At 37.3% G+C, this 26,274-nt stretch overlaps 2 protein-coding genes across 4 annotated transcripts; one reads left to right on the forward strand and one right to left on the reverse strand.

Annotated features, from left to right (window-relative positions):
• Positions 1–40: 40 nt before the first annotated feature.
• Positions 41–11,127, reverse strand: sgtb (small glutamine rich tetratricopeptide repeat co-chaperone beta). Its single transcript, XM_065290266.1, has 12 exons — positions 11,055–11,127; positions 9,987–10,096; positions 6,745–6,848; positions 6,578–6,653; positions 6,244–6,343; positions 6,068–6,172; positions 5,165–5,303; positions 4,361–4,423; positions 3,984–4,021; positions 3,179–3,262; positions 2,917–3,036; positions 41–1,723 (listed from the first exon to the last, which is right to left on the reverse strand). The coding sequence occupies exons 1-11, from the start codon at positions 11,090–11,092 to the stop codon at positions 2,925–2,927; spliced, it is 969 nt and encodes a 322-aa protein (XP_065146338.1). The 5' UTR covers positions 11,093–11,127; the 3' UTR covers positions 41–1,723; positions 2,917–2,924.
• A 408-nt stretch (positions 11,128–11,535) lies between these two features.
• Positions 11,536–26,038, forward strand: nln (neurolysin (metallopeptidase M3 family)). Of its 3 annotated transcripts, none has more exons than XM_065290260.1 (13): positions 11,536–11,661; positions 12,095–12,354; positions 12,566–12,714; positions 15,679–15,783; positions 15,883–15,985; positions 16,062–16,222; positions 20,454–20,589; positions 20,775–21,141; positions 21,341–21,542; positions 22,203–22,389; positions 22,591–22,719; positions 24,738–24,874; positions 25,443–26,038. In XM_065290260.1, the coding sequence occupies exons 1-13, from the start codon at positions 11,621–11,623 to the stop codon at positions 25,596–25,598; spliced, it is 2,133 nt and encodes a 710-aa protein (XP_065146332.1). In that variant the 5' UTR covers positions 11,536–11,620; the 3' UTR covers positions 25,599–26,038. The 3 variants fall into 3 exon arrangements, with proteins under 3 accessions (XP_065146332.1, XP_065146333.1, XP_065146334.1); XM_065290261.1 differs by having other exon boundaries at positions 24,738–24,785; XM_065290262.1 differs by lacking the exon at positions 11,536–11,661 and having other exon boundaries at positions 12,215–12,354; positions 12,595–12,714.
• Positions 26,039–26,274: the final 236 nt, after the last annotated feature.

The following is a 26,274-nucleotide window of genomic DNA, read 5'->3' on the forward strand; positions in this document are numbered from 1 at the left end:
TTAAACAGGTTTGCTGCATAATAACCACCGAAGCACATGGTTATATATCAACACCTTTATTGATGTTAATTTTGACAAAACATTTCACTGATCTGTGTTTTATTAACATGTTTTTATTAGCGTCAACCACTTATTTGACTGCAAATATCAATTAATGGTGCATGCAAATGAAAACCACAAATGCTGAAATTATGAATATGCTTAGAATAGTCACATTATTTTGTAATTACAGAATAAACAACTAAAAAAATACAGGACTGGTGAAGCAGCCGATATATAGTGATTATTTAACACATGTTTCTTGTTCCTAAAACGAACAGAATATATAGTAAATATAATCAAAGTATGTGTTAAAGGGATAGTTCATCCAAAAATGAAAATTTTGTCAAATTTCTTGGTATGAATTTTTCTGTACAAGACTAATGGAGCTGTTCAGAAGTTGTTTAAAGTGCACAGTAAAGTGATTCACTAGGGGGCTTTTAATGGTGGATGTAATGGGATTATATAATACAAATTAATGACTGCAAATAACCATGCCACTGTCGCCTGTTGGCCTGCTTACTAGGAGACCGCTGGTAGCTTAGGGTTCAGCTTTATTACATTGATCTGGCTTTAATATTAAATACGTCACTGTTTCAATTTTGTGTGTGGTGCATTTGATGGTAATTTCTCTATGCTTTTTACACTGCTGTTCAGGGTATTATTGAAAGTCCCTTATGTAATTTAAAACTCCTGATCTTAAAGATCATCTTTAAAGGCGGGGGGGCATGATCTCTGAAGCCAGTCTTGACATTTGAAATCACCTAAACAAACACGCCCTTACCCCAATAGAATCTGGACCTTCTTTTGATAGACCTGCCCCACACATTCGCAACTCAGGCAACGATGTTGTTAGTAGACACACCCCTTCTGCTGATTGGCTACACTTGTGTTTTCGTACTCGGCCCGACTCACTTTTCCCAAGCGTTTTTCAGAAATCATGCATCCCACCTTTAAAGGGCCATTTCTATGAAAGATGCAAAGACGTGTCTAGATTAATATGAGGCCTGTTATTTATCCAATTTAATTGACTGAATGTCCAATAGTCGAATAAAAAGTATATACTGTTTTATTAAATTATAATCTATTTATAAGTAAAATATAATTTGCAACAATACCACATATTCTGTAATAAATAATTAATCATTTTAAGTTTCCTTTTTAATTTAAATAATTTAAAGTTTCCCGCGTTTTCTTTCATGTAAGCTGCTATGAAAGAATGCAACACTTTAAAAAAACTCTATATAAATAAATCTGACTTGATAATATTTATACAATCACAAACTTTAAAAAGAAGGTAAGTGAATGATGGGGGTAGGTGAATGATGACAATTGACATTTTTGGGTGAACTGTTCCTTTAAATGTCCTTGGATTTCAGTGACTACGGCCTTATATCTAAGGTTAATAGGCAAAACGTTATGATGCAGCTACAATCATAAAGTAACAGAGGACTCAAACATGACCTACACAGACAAACACAAAAATACCTCATTTAGGTGTTAACATAATTTTCTCTGTGCAAGTAAATATTTATGTGTTTGGATATTTTTCCTCTTCATCCCTGATGCCTACATATAAAGTGCCACGCCCCATCATGGGTTCGACTCAACAGAAGAATGGGTATCGAATGATTGCTCTCACAACTTTATCCTGTCTTCCCTCGGTTTATCATCCTGTACAAACCTGTGAAGACAGATTTATAATTCTTGTTATATGACAGGCTTTACATCAGAGATTTAAAAGGAATAGTTCACCCAAAATGAAAATAATGTCATTAATGACTCACCCTCATGTCGTTCCAAACTCATAAGACCTCCGTTCATCTTCAGAACACAGTTTAAGATGTTTTATATTTAGTCCGAGAGCTTGTTGACCCTTCATTGAAAATCTACGTCCAGTATACAGTACTGTCCATGTCCAGAAAGGTAATAAAAACATCATCAAAGTAGTCCATGTGACATCAGTGGGTCAGTTAAAATGTGTTGAAGCATCAAAAATACATTTTGGTCCTAAAATAACAAAAAATACAACTTTATTCAACATTGTCTTTTCTTCTGCGTCTGTTGTGAAGCGCATGCGCGAGACTAAAGTTACATGACTGCAGTGACGCGGATGACGTGTTATCCTCAGACATGTTTGCAAAGTTTTTTTTTTTAACTTACAGTGCGTCTCCCTCAGACTGTAAACGAAGCCTGGGCGCACAAAAAACAGCTGGGGCGAACCAGATAACACGTCAGCCGCGTCGTATGTCACGTGACTTTAGTCTCGCGCATGCGCTTCACAACAGACGCGGAAGAGAAGACAATGCTGAATAAAGTCGTAATTTTTGTTATTTTTGGACCAAAATGTATTTTTGATGCTTCAACACATTCTTACTGACCCACTGATGTCACATGGACTACTTTGATAATGTTTTATTAACCTTTTTAGACATGGACAGTATACCGGACGTAGATTTTCAATAAGGGTCAACAAGCTCTTGGACTAAAAATATAAAACATCTTAAACTGTGTACCCAAGAAAGTCTTATGAGTTTGGAACGACATGAAGCTGAGTCATTGATGACATTATTTTCATTTTTGGGTGAACTATCCCTTTAATGAACTTTATCTGGAATGCGATGGAAGCCAAACCAAACTAATTTTAAAACTGTTTTTTAGTTAAAGAATTTCAGAAACAGTCAAACTGATACTACAAACTTAAATGTATTTTGATTGGACAAAATGTAACATGTAACATCTTTTCATACTACATTTGATATGAAAAAGCGCATTTTGAATACAATGTATTATTGATTTACTGTCTGCACCGAGCTACACAGCAATGGCTGTTGATCTACAGTAATGTTAATTTTGATGAATGGGGTTGTCTCAGACCTTTGGGATCAGGAGTGTTCCTCGGCACTGCCGCTGAATGAGCGACTTCGGATGTGATTTCTCAGCTGCTCGATCAGCTCCGGGTTCTGCTGCTGGATCTGCTGGGCAAACTGCTGCCCACTGAGAAAAAACAACTAACATCAGAACGACACAATTTGACATAAAAGGTATATTTTGGCTATATATGGCTAAATTACACATTAGGTCAACTGATTAGGGCATTTTTTGTAACATGTGAATTAAGATCATGAATTAAACTCACGCTTCAATGAGACTGGATATGTCAGATAATCCACCAACTCCAGCTGCAGGTCCCCCCACAGCATTTGACATCATGCCTGACATGCTGTTTAGTAAAGAATTGAGTTCAGACATGAATGATACAAACACTTCATAATACATATAAATATAGTGTTACTAAGCATTAAAGGGCCCATGTCACAGGACTTTTTTAAGATGTCAAATACATCTTTGGTGTCCCCAGAGCACATGTGTGAAGTTTTAGCTCAAAATACCATATAAATAATTTATTATAGCATGTTAAAATTGCCACTTTGTAGGTGTGTGCAAAAATGTGCCGTTTTGGGTGTGTCCTCTAAAATGCACATGTGCAGATCAAGTGCAAACACTGATCACAATGATGGTGGTTTGTTGAAATTGAAACTCAATTGTTCTGTGAATTATTTTCTCTCTGCACTAAATGGCAGTGCTGTGGTTGGATTAAGGGGTTGGATTATTATAATAAGAGCTCCTTATGACATCATAAGGAGAGCCAAATTTCAACGACCTATTTTTTCATGTGCTTGTAGAGAATGGTTTACCAAAACTAAGTTACTGGGTTGATCTTTTTCAAATTTTCTAGGTTGATAGCATCACTAGGGACCCAATCATAGCACTTAAACATGGAAAAAGTCAGATTTTCATGTCATGGCCCCTTTAAGAAAAATGGGAAGTGTATTCACAGTAATCACAACTTTTACAAGTCTCCCCAATCTCCACTTGTTCAAAAATACAGTGTACCACGAACATGCAATACAGTTCATTTGTGTTAAAATAAAGAAACGTACAGTTGTTGCACCTGCTGGTTTTGCATCACGCTTGCTGCCTATAGTGCAGAAAAACAGCATATGACTGGATTCATTCAATGTAAAAACATAAATAACAACAACAGGATCCCTTTTTCTATAAAGCCTAAACCAAAACCACTTATACTGTGTGCATATCAGTCTTGAGATTGTGTGTTAATTTAATGAATGTGGTTAAAATTCTCTACATGTGCTATGTCTGGATTGCAGTGGGGTACTTTGCCTGAGGGTCTCATTCAACTGACTGACTATAATGTCAACATAGACTGAATGCCAGCCAGTCAGTTTAATAGACTTAATTTATGAGCCTTTTTGTGACCACCATAACAGAGCAATGCAAACTATGCACTTAAACTTACCATGCTAATGAATGCAGGGTTATTGATGAGACTGGCCATGTCAAACCCCAGTCCTGTGGCTGTCTGTGAACACATGTCAAAAGCTAATGTTACTGTCTAGCGTTTGCACATCTGGGAAAATTCAAGTGCAATGCATGTGGTACAAAAGATGGTACACCTAAAGAAAAAAAGTAAATCTCTGACACTCCAAAAAGGCTGACAATTACTGTTTTTCACAATAAAGGACAGGCAGCTGTGTTGCCAATGACTTCATATATCCGCTTTAACTGCATTAGCAAACTGCAGCATATGCTGTAATAATGCAACAAAACCCTGCAGTTTTACAGCCGTCATTTACCCAAAATGCTTTGCAAATATAATTCAATTACCATAAAACAAATCACTCTATAATGGGCTCGCCCAGAATGCATCATTTTTGCAACTATTTGTTGGTTTTATAAAAATGTAGTAGTTTCTAGTAAAAATTTAACCATACATTTACATATTTGATATGCAAGTTCTTTCTCAAATTTATTACAAAAAAATGTACACTCTTAAAACAAACAGTGCTAAATAGCACTAAAAGTGGTTCACTAGCTCGTAATCATAGGGTAACCCTTTTAAGTGCCATATAGCACCTATGTAGTTCCTGTGTAGAACCATATTGTGCTATATAGGCCCATATCTGGTGCTATATCAGTCCCATATGGTTCTTCATAGGTGCTTTATAGGTGATATATACCACTAAAAATGGTTCCCCTATAATTATGAGCTTTTAGTGCATATTAAGTGTAATAAAATCTGATTTAATCTCCTTGTACTTACAGGGCTGGACGCTTCCTTTTGTTTCTGCTCTGCGATCTTCAGGTTTGACTTGTAAGTGTCATTTTCAGGATCTAACACCAGAGCTTTTTTAAAATATGATATTGCCTCCGGATATTTGCTCATAGATGTTAATGCAAGTCTAGAATAATAAAAAAGTGTTGAGGAAATATACAAAGTATCGCAATTTTGAAAATTGTAAATAACTGTACCCATCATGAGCAGCCTAAAGAAGAACCTTCAAATATGAACTACAAATATGCAACATGTATTTTTTCTGCACTTTATAAGACCCCACAAATTAGATTTTTGGGATAAATAGATTGGGTCAAAAATGGTCCGAAGCTGTCACTGGAGCAGTACCAAAAGGTCCTAATATTAGGTACGGATACATTTGGTAACAATATGTAGCTTTGAGGTACTAATATGAACTCTTTATGTACCAAGGTACTGCCCTGATGACAGCTAGGAACCAAGTAAAAGACATGAAGCATTATCAATACCATTGAAAATTTAGTTTCTCATATTTTCTCATATGTGACCCTGGACCACAAAACCAGTGATAAGTTGCAAGGGTATAATTGTACCAATAGCCAACAATACATTGTACGTGTCAAAATTATCAGGTTTTTAATGCCAAAAATCATTAGGATATTAAATAAAGATCATGTTCCATTAAGATATTTTTTTTTAATTTCCTACCATAAATATATCAAAAATGTATTTATTATTATTAATATGTGTTGCTAAGAACTTTATTTGGACAACTTTAAAGGCAATTTTCTCATACATTAATGGAAAGCCTATTTATTCAAAACATTGAACCTTATGACTGTTTTTGTGGTCCCGGGTCACATTTAGTTCGGTAAAGTATCTATCTTCTATAATAACGTTATATCAGCTTACCCCATTCTCCCATAAGCTTTACTGTATGAGGGATCAATGGCAATTGCTCGTTCACAATCGCCTGTCGCCTCTGTGTAGTTGCCAAGTTTACTGTGAGCGGCAGCCCTGAGAAAACAATCCAAGCCATCAACACCATCCAACATACATCTGTCTCCATGTCAAATCACAGCGTTTACCTGTTGCAATAATACACAGCGTTCCTTTGGTCCAACTCAATGGCTTTTGTATAACAGTCCACAGCACTGCTATAATTCTCCTCTTTCATGTGATTATTCCCTGATGAAGAATAACAACACATTTGAGCTCAACAGGGGGAACGTACTGAACAGATGATGCATCAATTATTTATCCTGTTTTGATTTGCATTATCACAGTGGAATAATGTGATGACAGGTGACATTTAGTTATTCATAATACATCCTTTGAAAAGGTTTCGGCTATGAATGTAAGTGCTGAAAGAGTGAAATCCATTGTCGGTGAGTCTAAATATATAAGGAAAATTTGACTTGCCCTCATTTTTAAGCTGCTCGGCTGTCTCGATGTCCTCTTGAGATGAAAACGTCTCGGGTAACGTAACAATATCATTCTGTAAATAACAATTAGACAAAAGAAAAGTGAAGCTGCAGTCAAAATAACACAAGAAGACAAGTTTAATGTCATATACTGTGGGTGTTTACTTTGAGAAGAGAATTGAGGAATATCTCTCTCAGCGGCTGTGGAGTTGCGAGATGACAGTCGCTGGAGCTGATCTTGAAAGTCGTCTCCAGGCATTGTATTGCAACTGGAAGTGTTATTGCACATTTTAATTATTTACAATGTGTTCAAATTAGATCTATGTTTAAAATATGATGTTAAAGGTAACTTTCTTCCTAATCCCATTTTCAAACTTTAGTTAGTGTGTAATGTTGCTGTTAGCGCATAAATAATACCTGCAAAATGATTAAGCTCAAAGTTCACTACCAGGCGATATATTTTCTTTAACAGAATTCCTCTTTCAAAGCCTACAGCAAATGGCCAGTTTGTAATACAGCCCTCTACTTCCCGGTTGAATGACTTGAATATAAGAATTTTTGACTAAACTCCGCCCACAGGAATACGTCAGTCGCCCGCTGAGCTCAAACGACACTGCTAAGCTAAGCTGCTGTCCAATCACAACACACTAAACAAGCTACACAATCAGAACTCTTTACGTATTTCTGAAGGAGGGAATTCATAGAAGACATCAGTTTTTAGGACAGTGGAAGCAGCCATATACAGATATGTAAATTGTATACAAATTCCACGCTTTTTTACACGTGAAACATGAACACATGTTATAGTGCGCACTGTAAACACAATGAAAGCGTCAAAACACAGAAAGAACGAGTCCTTTAATTTACATTAACTGTGACTGCACATTAAACCAATTAAATTTAATGTATCATGTTGTCTGGACTATGTCACGCTATGGGCGGATTTCACATTTCACAGAATACGTCATTTTATTTCGCTGCAATGGTATATTTTACAGGTTTTCACTAAATGCTCACCCCAGTTTTCAAATATGGGCAAGTTTAAGTTTATAGTGAAAATGCCCAGAAGATAACATTATAGTGAAAATGCCCAGAAGATAACATTATAGTGAAAATGCCAAGAAGATAACAACAGACAGAATCTTGTTTTAAAATGGTTATTAATTGTATAGACTATTGAAGCTGTATGCATTGTATTTTGTATTTATGCATACAGTACATTAAAAATAGGCAATATGTAAGATGAAAAGTATGAATATATGCACCTTCAGGCTAGTGATAGACCGATATATATCGTCCGGCCGATATATCGGGCCGATATTTGCGAGTTTTATGTGTATCGGCATTGCTGGAAGCCGCAAGTAGGAATGCTCATATCAGTAAAATTTCCCGACCGACAACCGTAGCTTCTAAACCGAACATTAACCGTTAACTTATAAGATTTTTATATGAAATTGTCATTGAGTAAAAATACAGTTGACGGTTGTCTGTGAACTAGTAAAAACAAAACATTTCATTTGAACGTGCAAACAGCAGCGACAGATCAACAACAGAACCAGGATTCATACATTATCAGATATTCACGCAACATTACCTTATTCAAAGGCACGCGATCGGTCCAGAGGATTAATATCCAAAGGGCAGATTGTTTGTTTCTACCACAGTGGTCATTTCTAAAGCAGGACGCTTTTCAGAAAGTTTTGGTTTTGCGTCGTCTTTCTCCGTTTGTGCAAAAAGAGAGATGTTTATGGTCATGGTCAGGGTCAGAGGCCATCACCGAACGTCTGTCCGGATGTGCGCGAGACGGACCGCGTCATCTTGCGCGGACACGCGCGCGTCTCCGTTCAGCTTCCAAACACGCATACAAATGATTTCTCATACAAATTATTACTTTATCAGACCGTCAGGGCAGCAATCATTTGTTTCATTTACAGGACATTCACAAATTAAAGATAGAAAAGTGGCGAAATGTCTGTCGGCTCATGACGACACGCACCATGTATTAACACATTTTTTTTTATTTTAACTGATAATGTTAATCGGTCATAATTTCTTACCTTCGGTTAACGATTAAACGGTCAATGTAAACATCCCTAGCCGCAAGCGATTGCAGGTCACGTGACTAAAAACAACCAACCTTTCCATGACAACATCGAAAGCTCGGCCTAACAGCTGATCATAGCTGGACAAAGTGGGTTTTTATTTCTCATCTCTATGGGGCAGTTTCTCGGACAGGGATTAGACTATTCCTATCCTAGACTAAAATAAATGTAAGAACTGTCCAAACTAATACAATTTTTTTTTAACGTATCTTAAAACACATCAGTGCCCTGTGTTTTGCCTCAAAATGGACACAAGTACAGAGTGCAGTTCATGGTTCCATAGCACCCTCACCTGTTTTTACTATTTGTTAAATATAGTTTTTTTTAAGTTCAATAAATGTTACTTTTTTAAATTTGAGAATTGTAACATTTGGCATCATCATTGTGTCATTTTTATGATGTAAATTTAGTGAGCAAACACAGTATCGGCTTCAAATATCGGCTCAAGAAAATCGGCAGCCTGTAACGGTCAATGGCTAAGACTAATGAAACAAAAATCGGTATCGGCACTGAAAAAATCAATATCGGTCGATCCCTACTACAGGCAGGATAAACCTGTATATGAGAGACGGATCTCTGGATATGGATATTATAAATATGACAGGTGCTATGAGGTGATGACCAAGTCGTCTGTTTTAAGGTCTTGATGCTCTTTACTTTCTTTTAGACCTTAATCATCTTTCTCATCTTTCTGATCAAAGATATTTGTACTATGAGCAAACAGCACATCAAACTACATCTCTCCAGCAGTGCACGTATCACTGATAAAAATGTGAGTTTTGTCTTAGCCTGCTTAAACTTCAGTTTCTCCATCACACTCAGTCTAACATGCGATGCCAAGTTAGCCATGCCCACTTATTTACATGACCGGAGTAGTAAAATCTGTTAAAAAAGTCTGTTAAAAAAGCTCTCTATTTTTTGCATTACTCTGTGTGTTAGGTAAATAAACACCTCAACGTATACCTGACTGTTAGCAAGACAAAAAAGGGATGCGCCAATGCCTATAATCGGTGTCGGCAGATAAAAGCATTATTTCCACTATCACACATCGGCAGATTGTTTAAAATCAGACAATGATCAGGGCTTAGGGATATAACCAGGATTTCTATGGTTACGGATATTTTCAATATACTGACAATTTGGCCAAATATCATCTGACAGATAGGCTTATCTCATTAATCGGTCTATCTCTAAAGATAATGTCTAAAGTCCTTCTTATCTGACATTAAATGGAATCCAAAACACTCATGTCAGCAGTAAAAAAGGACAGTGACTTTAAAGGTTTGAAACATTAAGCTGACCTACCTTCCAGGCTTTCCTTTTCACCTGAATTCACACAGTGTGTCTGATCTCTAAGGAACTGCACGATAGAATATGCCAAGCGCTTCTCTACTGCCATTGTGTCAGGGAGAAACCTAGGGAACAGTTTAAAATAGGTCAGAAAAGGCCCTTTCATAAAATTATCAAAACAGAATGCTGCAAATGTGATGTTCAGCTGACCCATCTAGGTTTTTAAAAATAATAATCAATCTTTTACAGACCTCACAAACAAGTCACACATTATTTAGTGGTTTTAACTGAATAAAAATAGGATTTATAACTGATGAGGATTTCCTTTGTATTCGCCAGTCATGCAGTAAACTGAGGAAAATAAGACAACACCATTGTTTGTCACATTACACATAAGCACACCAATATGTCTATATTACAACGCCATAATATATATATATATATATATATATATATATATATATATATATATATATATATATATATATATATATATATATATATATATATATATATATATATATATAATACCAACTATTTAATAATACAAATGTGTTTCTCTCCCACATTTACACACACATATTACTGCAGGGGTTTTACATAACATTCCTCTCTAAATTATTTGTAATAAACTTCTATTCATCACTGCCATTTGGGTACAATCTGTGATATATGAAATGGTTTAAATCCACACAGTTTAAAGGATGCTACATTCCCATTACATAAAATAGTTCGTGCTGCTTTGATGTGCCCAAATAACTAAAGCTATGCAACACATAGGATGCTGATAAAATCCTGCAACGTGTCATATATATTTCTATTTTGTATAATAAAAATAGCATTAAAATTGTAGACCAGCTTTAGCCTATACAACACAGATCGGTTCATATTTACACGGACGAGTTTGCAGGCGAATGAGCAATGGCTGAAAACATTCGCAGTTTATTTAACCGACAGACAGGAGGGAAATCTTTATAAACGTTGGTATCTACTATTCTTCCTGACCTCAGCATCTCACATCCACAGTAAAACGTCAATAACATTATAGTGTTGATGATGCTACGCGCGCCCCCGCCCACCTACCTGGAGAAAGTGCCAGCTAGCGCTCGTCTCAGCGTCATGAACGTTCGTGCGAGTCAGTGAAAGTCCTTTGCAGCACGGCGCATGCGCCGTTTCGGACGATGTACGCAAAGGGTAATCCCAGGGAAAGAAACATTGTTTTTACAACTTTTTTCGAGAAATTTGTATATTATGAGTAAGAGATGAGAGAGAATTGCTCGTGAGAGTAGAGCATAGGGATGCTGATTTCTGATTAGCTCATGGATATTAATTCATAGGTTACCTTTATGGGTAGAGATGCTCTATCCTATTTATTTCCTAAACGATTATTAACCAAACTACATTATTTATTTTATATAAATGTATATATTTTTTTGATAAAGCTAATCCTCCAGCTAGCACCGCCTACCAAAGTATAACATTCAGCCAATCAGATACTCTCGTCGAGAGAACGTCCTGTTACGTAATTAATATTCATAAGCCAAACCGTCACCGTAGTAGCAGAGATTTGGAGTGGTCGTGTAACTGTAAGCAGTAGGGGGCTAGGGGAATCCCATGTTTGCACATTGAACGCATGAAACAGGCATGCAATGTTTGTGTTCAGCATTTCCGTGCTCCGAACGGGAAGAAGGTATCGTGATTTCATATTGAGTTTTATGCAATATTATCTTGTTTGCCCAGTTTGTAATCAGTACTATTATTAACCAGATGCATATATCATGTGACCGCGCACGATATACTAATACTAGTATTATTTTACAAAGTTATCTAATTAAGCTTGCCACGAAACTGGGCAATGCATTTGGCATATGTGAGCTTGTATAAGTGTGTCAAGAGGAGATCAGTTTCACATTCCCATTTCAACAGGCATATGTGAAAGTGTCCGTCGTTAGCATGGAAAACATTTACAGCATGCAACCTTACAGAGCTCTCAGGTTTCGGTATTATGTGCAGGAATTGATGTAGAGGTTTTCCTGTTTTGAAGCGCCAAGAAGCCCCCATGCAATGTACTGCTGTGCAGAAGTCTACAGAGTGATCTAAACTCTTTCTTTAATACTTTACAGACTTATTCTATTCAGATCAAAGTTGAAGATGACTCTTCAGAATGGATCGGTCATATCAGCCCCAAACTGCTCCAGCAGCACAGATGTCAAGAAGAACAGCCTGTGCTGGGATCTGACCCCAGAAGAGATCAGGCAGCAAACTGAGCTATTGATCCATCGGATCAAGCAAGCGTATGACACAGTGGGGACAGTGGACATAGGGAAGGTGCGTTGTGAGAACACATTGCAGGTCCTGGCAGATGCAAAGTCGGATTATGCAGGTTAGTGTTAAAATATCATATTTGGCAAATTGAAACGCGACTATCTTTGCATTTGAAGTATATGTTTTCTGGATTTGGTGTTCAACTATTCAAGTGACCTTGGCATTGCAGGTGCCATGCTTAAGCGGTCAAGCAGCACGAACACAACAGATGAATGTTAACTTGTGTTTTGTTCTTAAACTGTTTATTTCTTTCGAATACATTCATTCAGCATCCCGTCACACGTTGGACTTTCCGCAGTTTGTCTCTCCATGTAAAGAGGTCAGATTGGCGAGCACAGAAGCTGATAAACGTCTGTCGGATTTTGACGTGGAATTGAGCATGAGAGCGGATGTTTTTCAAAGGCTTCTGGCTCTGCAGGTAACACACCAACATGAGATATGAACTTTAACAAACTTTTGTGAGTCATGTTTGAACCTAAAAATAATACTAGAAAAAAATCAAGCATAAACCTTTAGGAAGAATCTTATCTTTTGTCTCCAAATATCTCCAAAGATTTCTGTAATGCAAATAAGCTCATTCGTTTTACAAAATTCTGAAAAATATTAATCATTCATACATTAAAGCAATTTGTTGTTTGTGATATTATTAAAATACTGTAATACAGTAAGAAAAATCATTAAAATACAAAAATTGTCATGGAAGTGAGTCAAGTGACTTAAATTGCAATTCATTGATGGGCCGCTTCAAAGGGGAGTCAATCCCCATAGACCCCCATGTTAAAATGCTCAACTTCACAGCAGAAAATAATATGTTTACAACCAGGGCTGTCACGATTATGAAATTTACGGTTAATTGTCTAATAAATTGAGACGATTGTGACGATTAATTGGCTTTGTTGTTTGACATTTAATTCTCATAAATTTTTTTCTTTGTTTATAAAAAAATTCACACATTGTTGTGATTATTTTAATTAAATATTTTGCAAGGTTTACCTGCAAATACACATGTTTAAATGTAGACTGAATCAGTCTCGTTTATACATGTGCTACAGCTCCCCCTTGTGTTTTTTAGAGAGATGTGCAATCATTGCGGTGATCTGAAATCATCGCGATGAGGTCAAACAATCACTATGAGACGATTATTTAATCATTGTGACAGCCCTATTTACAGCCGGGTACAAACATTTTGGTCTGTATAGTTAATTTTGCCCTTCTTGACAACTGTGAGGGTAGTAAATTTTTTTGTAACTCATGCGTTTAAATTATATTAAGCTTATAAGTTCTGCATAATTAGGGGCGTGGCCACTTGAGTGACAAGTGAACTGCCCCTACCGTCTCTACCTTCGAGCTAGGCGGGCGTGGTTTCAGCAACCAGCCACCTCAGCTTCAATCACATCCCACCTCTTTACCCATTTTCGGTTATCCACAAGTGATGCGCGGGGATGCACTGCCAAGAAGGCGTGGGCAGGCTCCGCCTACTATTGGCTTCAAAAAAGCTCTATTTTTTACAGTCTATGAATTCCACCCGAACTTTGGTGCACTTCCAAGTGAACTATGGTGTGGTTCGACTGATGTGAACGCACTTGGACCATAAACAGTGCAACAAACCAAAAAACAGATATCACAAGAAGAAACAACTGAGTGGAAGGAGCAGTATACAAAAACAAAATGAGCAGAGGCCTCATTTGGTTCATTGAGCATTTTCTGAAAAAAAAAACAATTGGAAAAAACAAAAAGATTTTTTGCGTTGTTTAGCGATAATAAAATACATTCATGAGCTCTGAAATGGTAATAATACCACCATATAAGACGCATAAAATGAGCATGTTTACTCCAGCTTTGTTGTTTTGGATGATAGGAGTTCCGTCGCATAAAATTCGTCAGCCGACCAATCGGTGTTGATATTATCCTTGCACATTAAGATTTGTTATATTTAGGTTCACTGATAAAATGTGTGTGAACGATAAGTGGAACAGAAGAACTACAAATATGAACATGTCTTTACCCTTGTTTTAGCACATAGATATATACACTAGATGTCGCCTTGGGGTTCTAAGCATGCGTCAAAACCGCCGCCATCTTGGAACAGGGGTCTTGTCATTGGAAGTAGCTAGGTAACGCTGCTATCTCGGCCTGTACTTTAAATTCATGGACGATGCCGGACTTTTGTGCTGCGTATGGATGTTAGGGCTACTAGCACTATGCATTATAGTTAGAAAAAGTAGATTTTCATAATATCAAAACTTTATTTTTTTCTGGACTCAATGCTAAATACATGTCTGACTGTTGAAATGAAAAAGAAAACCAAGAAAATCGCATTCATTAAGATTTATGGTGATTTTATTTCCGTTACACCATTGCCTACAATGCCGCTGATGCAGGGTTCAACTGTTTCAAGATGGCGGCTCTATTTTATGCTTTCGGTCCAATGAACTGCCTACATATCTATGGTTTTAGCACAAGCTCTGTCACATTCACTTTGTGACTGGGGGCTCTCCACAGTTTTAACTTTCATTTATTTAACAACAGATAATTTCCCAGATGTAAAGACGTAATAAATTGACATGTTTACATGATATTTCACAGATGATCATTGCTTAAAACTTTACAGATTAAACACTGTCATCTGTATGACAAGTTTAAATTTAAGCAACTGTTGAACAAGCTACAAACTGAGCTGCACACACATGCAATATAGTAGCCGGGTTCAATTAAATTTTCCTCTGAAATCCGAATCGTAATTATAATCATTATAATAAGCTTACCATTGCAAATTAGGGTAAGATAAGAAGACAGTTGACATCTGATTTATTGCACCATTAGAGTACAGTAAACTTCATCCCTAAAATAGTCATCATTTTGTAATTGAAGATCATTAATATGACACCATTCATTATGGCAGAACTTGAATCACTCTGTAAACAAATCTGGAAAATTGTCAGGCAGGTCCAGTTTTACAGGGGTGACTTATAAAATACGTGATCTGGCAGTGTCATCTCAGCCCATTGAGACATTGTCCAAAATGATTTCATAGCGAAGATTCACAAATCAAATAACTTCTTTTTGGACAGCAATGCCCTCTCTTTGGCTGTTCAGCTCTCCAACGTATGTATTGGCTTTCTAATTGAGCTGTAATGAAACTGTCCAGCTATTTCTCGTAACTGCCGGTATGAAGACCTTATTGACCCCGTGTAAAACTGCACTGACAGAAGAACATGCCACTGCACATCCAGCTCAGCGTTGGGCCCACGTAGATTCAGCCTGGTGTCAAAGTACAGCTAGATACTGTATGTCAACCACAGGAGCTGTGGTTACATCTGTGCATGCAATAAACTGTAGGCATTCAGTCTGCATGCCTCATCGCTTCACTTTATCTTTATAGGAAAGACAATCCAATGATTTATTGCCAGAGTCAAAGAGATTCCTGGGACGACTGTTAAAACTAGGGAAACGGAATGGATTGCACTTATCCAAGGATATGCAAGAAGTACGAGTTTTTAATTGGAGTATTGCATGCAGGAACACAATGATTTTTTTTTTTTAGATGTAAACGTCTAAATGTCTTATCAATGCTTTTGCTTCTCAGGAAATCAAGTCAATCTCTAAAGAAATAAGTAAACTTTCCATTGAGTTCAACCAAAATGTCAATGAGGAAAATACTGTGCTCTCCTTTTCTCAAGAGGAGCTTGGTAAGCATGCGCACCTGTGGTGTAACATTAACTGTTTTAGTTAAGTCATCTTTAGCTTGCTTTATCCTCTTTCAAGCTGGCCTTGCGGAAAGTTACGTAAATGGTCTCGAGAGAACAGAAGACGGGCGGTATGAAGTCACTCTGGCTTATCCTCACTACTTTCCCCTGATGAAACGATGCCATGTTCCAGAAACCAGGAGAAAAATGGAGTCTGCCTTTCACAGCAGGTGCAAAGATGTAGGTTGTGCCATAGCCTTATAATTTTGTCCAATTTGGCAAGGGAAGTTTTAGTGTAATTGCAGTAAAATTTTACTTTTATACAGGGTAGCTCTTTAGCTTTTCCACTGTTAGGCCGAACCATTTTAAGAACGAGAAGTAATGGTTACAGTTATGTTTCCACTTGAGCCTGTATTGGCATGGCTACCAACCCTTGGCCCCTAATTCTCATTCCTAATTCCCTAATAATCATAGTTGTCTACTGGGTGTTTCACGTGGAACGGGGCAGAATCGCGCACGACTGCTGTTTTTGTCATGTAGTGGAAGCATTTTGTGCAAATATTTTTATCTTTAGCGCCTCCTGTCATTAAGAGCTGTGCTTGTAGAAGGGGCAGGATTTCAGGTGCACAAGCACTGCGTTCGGACCGTCTCCGCTGCATCTGTGAAACCACCCACGTTTTGCCACTTTCCATGTCTTCTATTGAAACAACTAGAGACTTGCGACTGCTGTGTCCGATCTGAAAGGCCCATAACCATGCAGAATCATGCTAATAGAATGAGTGTAGTGGTGTTGCAGCTCAGGATCGGTCCCTTGTCTACAAGTTTCTCTCTGCAGCTGGTAAAGCAAGTTATTTGAGCAAATTAAACATAGATCAGGTAAAAATTAGTAAAAAAACAAAATCATGCGTTTGTATTCCAAATTATGCTGTTATCAAAGTCTTTTTAATTCTTAAAGGAACAGTATGTAGGATTGTGGCCAAAACTGGTATTGCAATAACAAAACTTGTGGCTAAAACTGGTACTGCAATCACCCAACTGGTGGCCAATACACAACATGACAACATAAACATCAGTTGAGGGCTGCAACTCCACTTTTTAAATGACAATATCCTGGCCAGACCACTGTTGTCAGTGATAAAAGTATTTGAAATGAAAATGATTTCTTAATGTCTAGTGACATATCAGGGCTATTTTATGATTAATTGATATAAATTTCTTACATACTGTTCCTTTAATTTCTAATAGTTAGTTTTCTAATAGTTACTTTGACATTTTTCAATCTGGTTTCCGACCGCACCACAGTACAGAGACAGCGCTCATAAATATAATAAATGATATTCGCCTCAATACAGACACAGGCAAACCTCAGTGCTGCTTTTGACACTGTTGATCACAACATACTTCTTGACAGGCTGGAAAACTGGGTTTGGCTTTCTGGGATGGTCCTAAAATGAAAATCAGGTCATATTAAAAGGAAGAGGTTATTATGTAAGTACAGGTGGCCATAAATCTGAGTGGACATCCATGACATGCGGAGTCCCGCAAGACTCAATTCTTGGGCCACTCCTGTTCAACTTGTATATGCTCCCACTAAGCCAAATAATGAGAGAGAACCAAATTGCCAGTTATGCAGACGACACTCAGATCTACTTAGCTCTATCCCCAAACGACTACAGCCCAATTGACACCCTGTGCAAATGTATTGATGAAGTTAACAGTTGGATGTGCCAAAACTTTCTTCAGTTAAACAAAGAGAAAACTGAAGTCATTGCGTTTGGAAACAACGATGAAGTTCTCAAGGTGAATGCATACCGTGTCAAGGTACTAAAAATCAAGTCAGGAATCTTGGTGTGATTCTGGAGTCTGACCTTAGTTTCTGTAGTCATGTCAAAGCAATAACTAAATCAGCATATTATAATCTCAAAAATATTGCAAGAATTAGATGCTTTGTTTCCAGACAAGACTTAGAGAAACTTGTGCATGCTTTCATCATTATTGAATTATTGTAATGGCCTCCTCACTTTTCCATTGCATAGTACCCAACGGTTTAGTATAGTTTGGGTCGGGTCAGCTCACCTCACTTTGGCGTGGTTAGCTTTTCCATCGAGTTTGGTATCACTTCGCAGTGGGAGGGATCATAGGCGTGTCGTTATATTTGCGCTGCATACTGCTGTGACATCATACAAGTGAGAGCGTCCTTGTACATTCCAATTCATTTATTTATGTATCAGTCCGCCACAAAATTTAAATTGAGATGTTTGCACATCGCGTTTATCACTAAGGTTACCTCTATCTCTCTTGACAGTATCGGTTTAAAGACCCGTGGCGTCAGTAGTTGACACACTCCACTGAGCCTCATTGAAGTTGCATTTAAGCATATAATACTGACGTGCTCGTTGTGAATGTTCCGCCACAAACTGCAAGTTTGGAAAAAACTGTTATGGTGTCCCTGATTCTCAACCTGTGGATGTTTTTCATCGCTAAAAGGGAGTTTGGGAATTTATAGCAGAGCACAGATGACAAAATTTTTCCTCGAGACAGCGCAAGCTAGCACTAAAGGTAAAGCTAATATTTAAAGCTTATATTGACGCTTAGTGACGATTGACCAATCAGTGATCTACTGTATTTTCACGTCACGTTTGGTATCAGCTCGGGTCGCTTGGAACCCCAATCGAGATGGTACGAAAAAAAGTATCGGGTACTACGTACTGCACCCAATGGAAAAGCTCCCAAAAGTAAGCTGACCCGACCCAAACTAAACCAAACACTGGGGTACTATCCCATGGAAAAGCGCCATAAGACAGCTCCAGCTCATTCAGAACGCTGCTGCCAGGAAATATGAACATATCACACCAATCCTCAGGTCTCTAGCACTATGCTGCGTCCAAACTGATTGCACTATATTTTATGTGCACTTTTTAAATTATTTTTATTTCTCTAGTTTTTATTTTTAACAGTTTTATACTTTTATTCCTGTTTTTTTCTTTTTCACACATTTAAACAGTTTTTATTAAAATCACATTTATTTTCTTTTAATTGATATTTTAAATTCATGCATCTTTTGATTTTTTGTTTTCTCATTTCTATGTAAAGCACTTTGAATGACCTCTGTGTATGAAATGTGCTATACAAATAAACTTGCCTTGCCTTGCCAAGGTTGCGCCATTGCGCTGCCATATTTGCAACACCTTCAGGTCTTGCTAAAGCAAGACTTATCAGATATTGCGCATGCGCAAAGTCCCTCCTCCCCCTATAATCTTTAAAGGCCAATTCACACTGAGTGCGTTTACATGCACAGTCTTACGCCGATTATGCTTAATAAACTGATAACACGTGGGGTCATGTAAATGCGTAAAGCGGTTTTCTTTAATCGGGGAAAGCCCATAAACGGCGTAAGCAAAAAACGATCGGCACAGGTAGTTTTTTGCTCATTAAGCCGATTTCGCGTGGCATGTAAACACCTTAACCTGCTTTCTCACGGTTTTGTCCATGTGCGTATGTCTCCGTATATGAAAGATAAACGTCACACGCGGAAGTAAGTGCAAAGTAATGCATAAAAGTCTCCGCTCGACTAAAGCAGTTGGCAGAGAAACTGTTAAAATAGAAATAGACTGTTATGTTACATTTACAGGTTCTGCAGACACGAGAAGAGATACAACAATATAGCTTAAGACAGATATGCCGTCGGCTTTTTGATCGACTATTATGTACTATAGGTGGTGATGTCACTGCCTGCGAGAAAACTGATAATTCTCCAAGTCCCATGTAAACGCAGTTGACTGCATAGCCAGCTTATTGATTTGCATGTAAACGCATGAAAACAGTTTTCTATAATAAGCAGATTTTTGATAGTTATCCACTTATTCTGTGCATGTAAACGTACTCAGTGATCCAACAGACTCCAACAAACGCTTTTGTTCCAGTCTGTTGGATCAGTGTGAAAACCCTGTTGGCATTTGTTAGATCAAAGTAAATGAGACTTTAGAATGTGGGTGTCTGTTGGTGTCTGTTGGTGTCTGTTGGTATCTGTTGGTGTCTGTTGGTGTCTGTTGGAGTTGGTAGTTGTCTGACCAGTGTGAATTGACTTTAATGGGTGACGGGACTGGAGCGCCAATACTGCCTTTTGCAATTTTCCCTGTTAATATCAATACCAGTAATGCTGTGTGATCTCGGTAATATTACATATCTTTGCTATTTTCAGCCACGTAATGAAAAATGAAACCATAATCATACCGTCTAGGTCAGATAGGCACAGAATGAAACTTTTACAGTGGAAAAGCGGCTATTGAAAACCTGATAATATTAAAATGATGCTTCCCAAATCCAGAAAATTGCAGAAATTTATATAACAAATATAGTGATCGGAGTGGCTCTTTCACTGCATGTTTTGGATTAATCATTCAATAAATTGTTTCCTTTATTTAAAAATTTTTAAAAGATGCAAATAATTCATTTGTGCTAATGTTTTCAGGTGAACACTGCTATTCTCGAACAGCTTATTGAGTTGCGGGCAAAGCTGGCCAAACTGCTGGGCTTTAGCAGTCATGCCAATTATATGCTGGAAATGACCATGGCCAAAAATCCAGAGAACGTGGCACGATTTCTTGGTACGTTCCTTAATCTACATCTTCTGCTGTTTGATTTCTGTTATTTCTATTATAGCTGCAATCCCTAAATTTTCTTGGATTAACCGTAACAACGTGCGTATGTCCGATGTATAAACTGTATAGACGGTTGTCTATACAGTATATATGTGACAAATGTAAACTAAAATGACTGTTATGCTCTCCAGATGAGTTGTATGAAAAGTTAAAACCAGTAGGCGAACAGGAAAGACTTTATTTGGTGTCACTCAAACATGCTGAGTGCAAGAGGCGGGGCTTGCTGTATGATGGACAGATCCACGCATGGGACATGCCGTATTATATGAACCAGGTGGAACAAGTGAAGTATGCAGTGGATAAGGACAAACTGATCGAGTACTTTCCTCTGGAGGTGGTGACTGAGGGTCTGCTAAATATATATCAAGATCTGTTGGGTCTGAAGTTCCAGCATGTGAAGAACGCTCATGTTTGGCATGATAGCGTGAAGCTCTACTCTGTAATGGACTCCGTCAATGGAGATGAGATTGGACAGTTTTATCTGGACCTGCATCCCAGGTAAACCTTTAGATAATCTCTGGTGAGCTTTTTTGTGGCAGTTCACTGACTTTGATGGAGGTTTATGTTATCACAGAGTATATGTTATCATAAAAATTCAACTACTACAATGCTACACTTGACTTATAATCACATTTAATCAGCATTATTTTATGAGTTCATTTGATTTCAGTATTAATTTAGATGTTTTACTCTTTAGGAAGGGGAAATATGGCCATGCTGCTTGCTTTGGGCTACAGCCAGGTTGTCTTGGTCCTGATGGGAAACGTAGGATCCCAGTCGCCGCCATGGTGGCCAACTTCACAAAACCCACACCTAATTGGCCATCCCTACTGCAGCACCACGAGGTGGAGACATTCTTCCATGAGTTTGGACACGTCATGCATGAGATCTGCTCCAGGGTATGTCAGCATTCACAAAGTCTGAGACCACATTGATTTAAAATTTTTGTAAAACATACAAATTCTGCTGTAGGTCACAAAGCAACTGTAAGCACATTAAGGGCCAAGGTCACATTTCTTTGCTTCCATTAAGCGCACAAGATGTTCTTCTGAAGATTCTCAAATTATGTTAGTAAAAAAAGCGTTCATGGCCTCCAAGAACTTAATGATTGATGATTATCTCAGCATAATTTGAAAATCCTACTGGGAACATCTTGTGTTGCATCTTTAATTGCTGTCCTTAAGATACAGCTGTTGTATCTTAATAGTTTTTTGTTTAAGGCCAGTTTGACATGTTACCAAGAAAACATCTTGTTCATGTACTCTTTTATTCTTTCTTGTCTGTGGTTTAAAAACAGCAAATCGGAAATCTGTATCAAAATCATCCAAATTGCTTGTAAAAAATCGGCAATCGGAACTGGTCTAGAAAAGTCATGATTCACTAATTTTATATGTGAATAAATTGTTCTGAATAAAAAAAAATTATAAAAGCATATTCGGTAATTATCTTAGACAAAATAACTTATATTGTCCTAAGCTGATATAGGGACTTCAGCTGATGTTGCGCCTTTGAAAATCACATTTGTTCGCACATATAGTTTGTCAACCTCAATATTCCAGACTCGCTATGCAGAGTTCAGTGGGACACAGGTAGAGACCGATTTTGTGGAGGTACCATCACAGATGCTGGAGAACTGGGTTTGGGAGAAGGAGCCGCTAAGAAGGATGTCCCGGCACTATAAAGATGGCAGCCAGATTCCTGACAGCTTGCTGAATAATCTCATTGCCTCTAGAGTGGCCAACACTGGTCAGTTTGTCTATCTGTCTAACTGTTTTGTTTTCCCACACATTCTGTTTCGTTTTCTTCCACAAACAAACAGTATTAACTATAGCTTTTCGCTGTTACTTTAAATGTCTTCTGTAGATACTGTATGGATGTGTATGATGGGTTATTCTTGCACACATATTGAAAGGAGTAGTTTTACTTTAAAGCTGTATCTGTTTGCAGGTCTTATGAACCTCAGACAGATTGTTCTCAGTAAAGCTGACCAGTCACTCCACACTAAGGACTCTGCTGATACTGCTGCTGAGTTTGCCAAACACAGTAAAGAGATCCTGGGGATCCCTGCCACACCAGGTCATAAACACGACATAACTGGCTTGTAAGGATGTAACAGCCTTGTGATGTGTAGTCAACGCGACTAAGAATAAAACACACTAGACTCTGACGCTAATAATACCTTGATTTATCGTCTTAGAGTATTATGTTTATAGGGACATTGTAAAAAATTTGGTCAGTCCACAAAGACTGATAAACAAGCGTTAAAAGTGGACAATAGTAAATCTTTATGATATCGAAGTCACTATGAGCTCAATAACATATTACTGTTCAATTCTACATAACAAATGCTATTCAGTATTCAGCCATTTCATTTTCAACATTATATATTATTAAATTGATATGAAAAAGTTCTTATCAAAGCTAATTTACATATTTATTAAGGGTTGGACAGAGTTCGGAAAATAAAATAATGAAAACGAAACTGTGGTAAAAAAAAACTTTCACTCTAAAGGCGCCGTCACACCAAAGATGATGAAAATTTTACAATGAATAATTTTTAAAAGTTTTAACAATCATTTATAATTAGGCAAATAGCGGAATCCATACCACAATTACAAAGATAATGATACAGAAAATTGCTGTCGTTGTGTTTTGTGTGTGTTTTTCTGTGGATGAATGATAACAAAATGATGAGCAGTCAATCAAAATCCATTTGAACTGAAAGGATTAGGATTAGTTTTCTTAAAAAAAAACCCAGATAATTTACTCGCCACCATGTCATTCAAAATGTTGATGTCTTTCTTTGTTTAGTCGAGAAGAAATTATGTTTTTTGAGGAAAACATTCCAGGATTTTTCTCATTTTAATGGACTTTAATGGAACCCAACACTTAACACTTAACTCAACACTTCACAATTTTTTTCAACGAAGTTTAAAAGGACTCTAAACGATCCCAAACGAGGCATAAGGGTCTTATCTAGCGAAACAATTGTCATTTTTGACAAGAAAAATAAAGAATATGCACTTTTAAACCAAAACTTCTCATCTATCTCCGGTCCTGTGATGCGCCAGCGCGACCTCACGTAAATGCGTAGTGACGTAGAGACCTGTAACCTTGCTCTCACTTGCTAAAGTTGTGTTTGACTCATGAAAACGTCTCGGGTTACGAATGTAACTGTTGTTCCCTGAGAAAGAACGAGACGCTGCGTCTCCTTAATGCCATCTTTGGCAATATTTCAGATAGCGATATACTTCCTGGCTCTCGCATCACCCTGTCTTTGTTGTTAAGCCTTACCATTGGTTAAATTTGATATACACATTCAGACGCACTTACCCCTGGAGGCGTCCCCAATGTGTCACCACCGTGATGCAGCGCGAGTTCCCTCAAAAGGGAACTGTAACAATATATCTTAAAAGGTAACACGATGTAACCTTGCTCTCACTTGAAATGTGTCCCCACATTTAGTCCTTGAATTGGGTTTTGCACCTGGAAAGTCCTTGAAAGGTCCTTGAATTTGAAGTTAACGAAGGTGTAGGAACCCTGTTTGTCGTTAAGCCTCACCATTGGTTGAATTTGATATACACATTCAGACACACTTACCCATGGAGGTGTCCTCAAAGTGACGCAGCATGAGTTCCCTCGAAAGGGAACTGTATCAATGTATCCTAAAAGGTAACACAATGTAACCTTGCTCTCACTTAAAATGTGTCCCCACATTTAGTCCTTGAATTTGAGGGTAGTTGACCTGGAAAGGTCTTTAAATTTAAAGTTAACTAAGGTGTGGGAACACTGCACACACTACATGATATTATTAACGTTATTGTGCCAGGAGGAGTGCTTTAAATCACCTCACGGGGAAGCAGATTTAAAGGGAATGGTCCCCAAAAATGAAAATTCTGTCCTTATTTATGCACCCTCATGTTGGTGTAAACACCATAAGATATTTTGATAAATGATGGTAACAACACAGCTGGCGGTACCCACTGACTCCCATAGTATTTGTTTTTCCTACTACGGAAGTCAATGGGTACCATAGCTCTGTTGTTGCTATCATTTCTCAAAATATCTTCTTTTGTGTTATGTTTCTACCACAGGTACAAACATGACGGCTAGTTTCAGTCATTTGGCCGGAGGATATGATGGTCAGTATTATAGCTATCTGTGGAGTGAAGTCTATTCAATGGATATCTTTTTCAGTCGGTTTAAAAAGGAAGGAATCATGAATCCAAAGGTGTGTTATACTCTGCCATATTGAGAAATTTTAACAGAGAACTGTACAAAATTAGTCATTATTTTAATTGATAGGTAATACATGACTGATTTAGCAGCATTTATATTTATATATTTAGCATTTCTTTCCAAGAATGACATACATTTTTGTTACTGATGAGAAACTACTGTGGTCAGCAGGCTCAAATCATGTGATTCTGAGTAATTAACTACGCAGATACTAGCATATGTAATAATAGATACTACAGAAATAGTACTAACTTCTATTTAGGGGAAGATGACTCCCACGTTTGGGTTTCATTAAAAAAGTGTAGATTTCTTGATTTTTTGTATAATTTCCCATGGTTTGTTTATAATAAAGGAAGCACATCTATGACCTCCTTATCATGCTTCTTTTGTATGGCTGTACAGCAGCACTGATAGCTGATTATAATCATGTTGACTATGCCAAATAATATGCTTCAGGCGTGACCGTAACCAAAATATAACACAGGCTCCTCTATGTTATTTCTTGCGTACATTATGTAATCTAGTATTAATATTATATGTTTCTTTATTTTGACCTGCAGGTGGGCAGGGAATACAGGCATGTGGTGCTGGAGGCTGGAGGCTCAGTAGATGGTATGGATATGTTGAAAAAGTTTCTGGGTCGTGAGCCATGCCAGGAGGCATTTATTCAATGTAAAGGACTCGGTCAAACAATCACAGAACAAAATTCACATTGACTTTGCACTATGAAGTGTGAAGTGAACAAAGAGATCTATCAAATGAAAGTTTTCATTTTATTTATACAGATGATGTTATAGAAAATAAAATGTTATAGATTTTATGTAGGCTGACGTCGTTGTTGTTGGGGGATTTAAAAAAAAAGTTTAATATTTGTATTATTAGTGCAGTCAAGGTCATATACTCTATATTGTATGCTTATTTTATCCACAGGGCTAGTTTTGTATAACAACTTCTAAGGATCCGTATTATAGTGTGTTCTTTGTTACTTTGTTTTCATCCCCTTCATTTATTGTAGTTTACATTAATATTTTGGGTATTTTGTTACAAATTTTATTTCATGTAATGTATCTCTACATCCAGCTGATTATTAAGTATTTACACTGAGATGCTGTGTTGGCAAAGTTAGAAATAAAAATTAAAATCTGTTTTGAAATCATTTGCTTAATCATTTTGTTTATTTTATTTATCTTTATATTATTGCCATAGCGCAATTTCAGAATTTGTATTGAGCAGTAAAAATCTTGTAATATGTGAAAAAGGATATGATGCTAATATTGGTACCAATGTGTTCTGAAGTAGTCAACAGTACTATCACAGTTATGATTTGATAATTGATAACAGTTATGGCTGAAATTCGCGATGCGGGTTTTTTTTGTGAAAGTAGGCCTATGT

This window comes from Paramisgurnus dabryanus, chromosome 10 (assembly GCF_030506205.2).
Source record: "Paramisgurnus dabryanus chromosome 10, PD_genome_1.1, whole genome shotgun sequence".
Classification (NCBI taxonomy): domain Eukaryota; kingdom Metazoa; phylum Chordata; class Actinopteri; order Cypriniformes; family Cobitidae; genus Paramisgurnus; species Paramisgurnus dabryanus.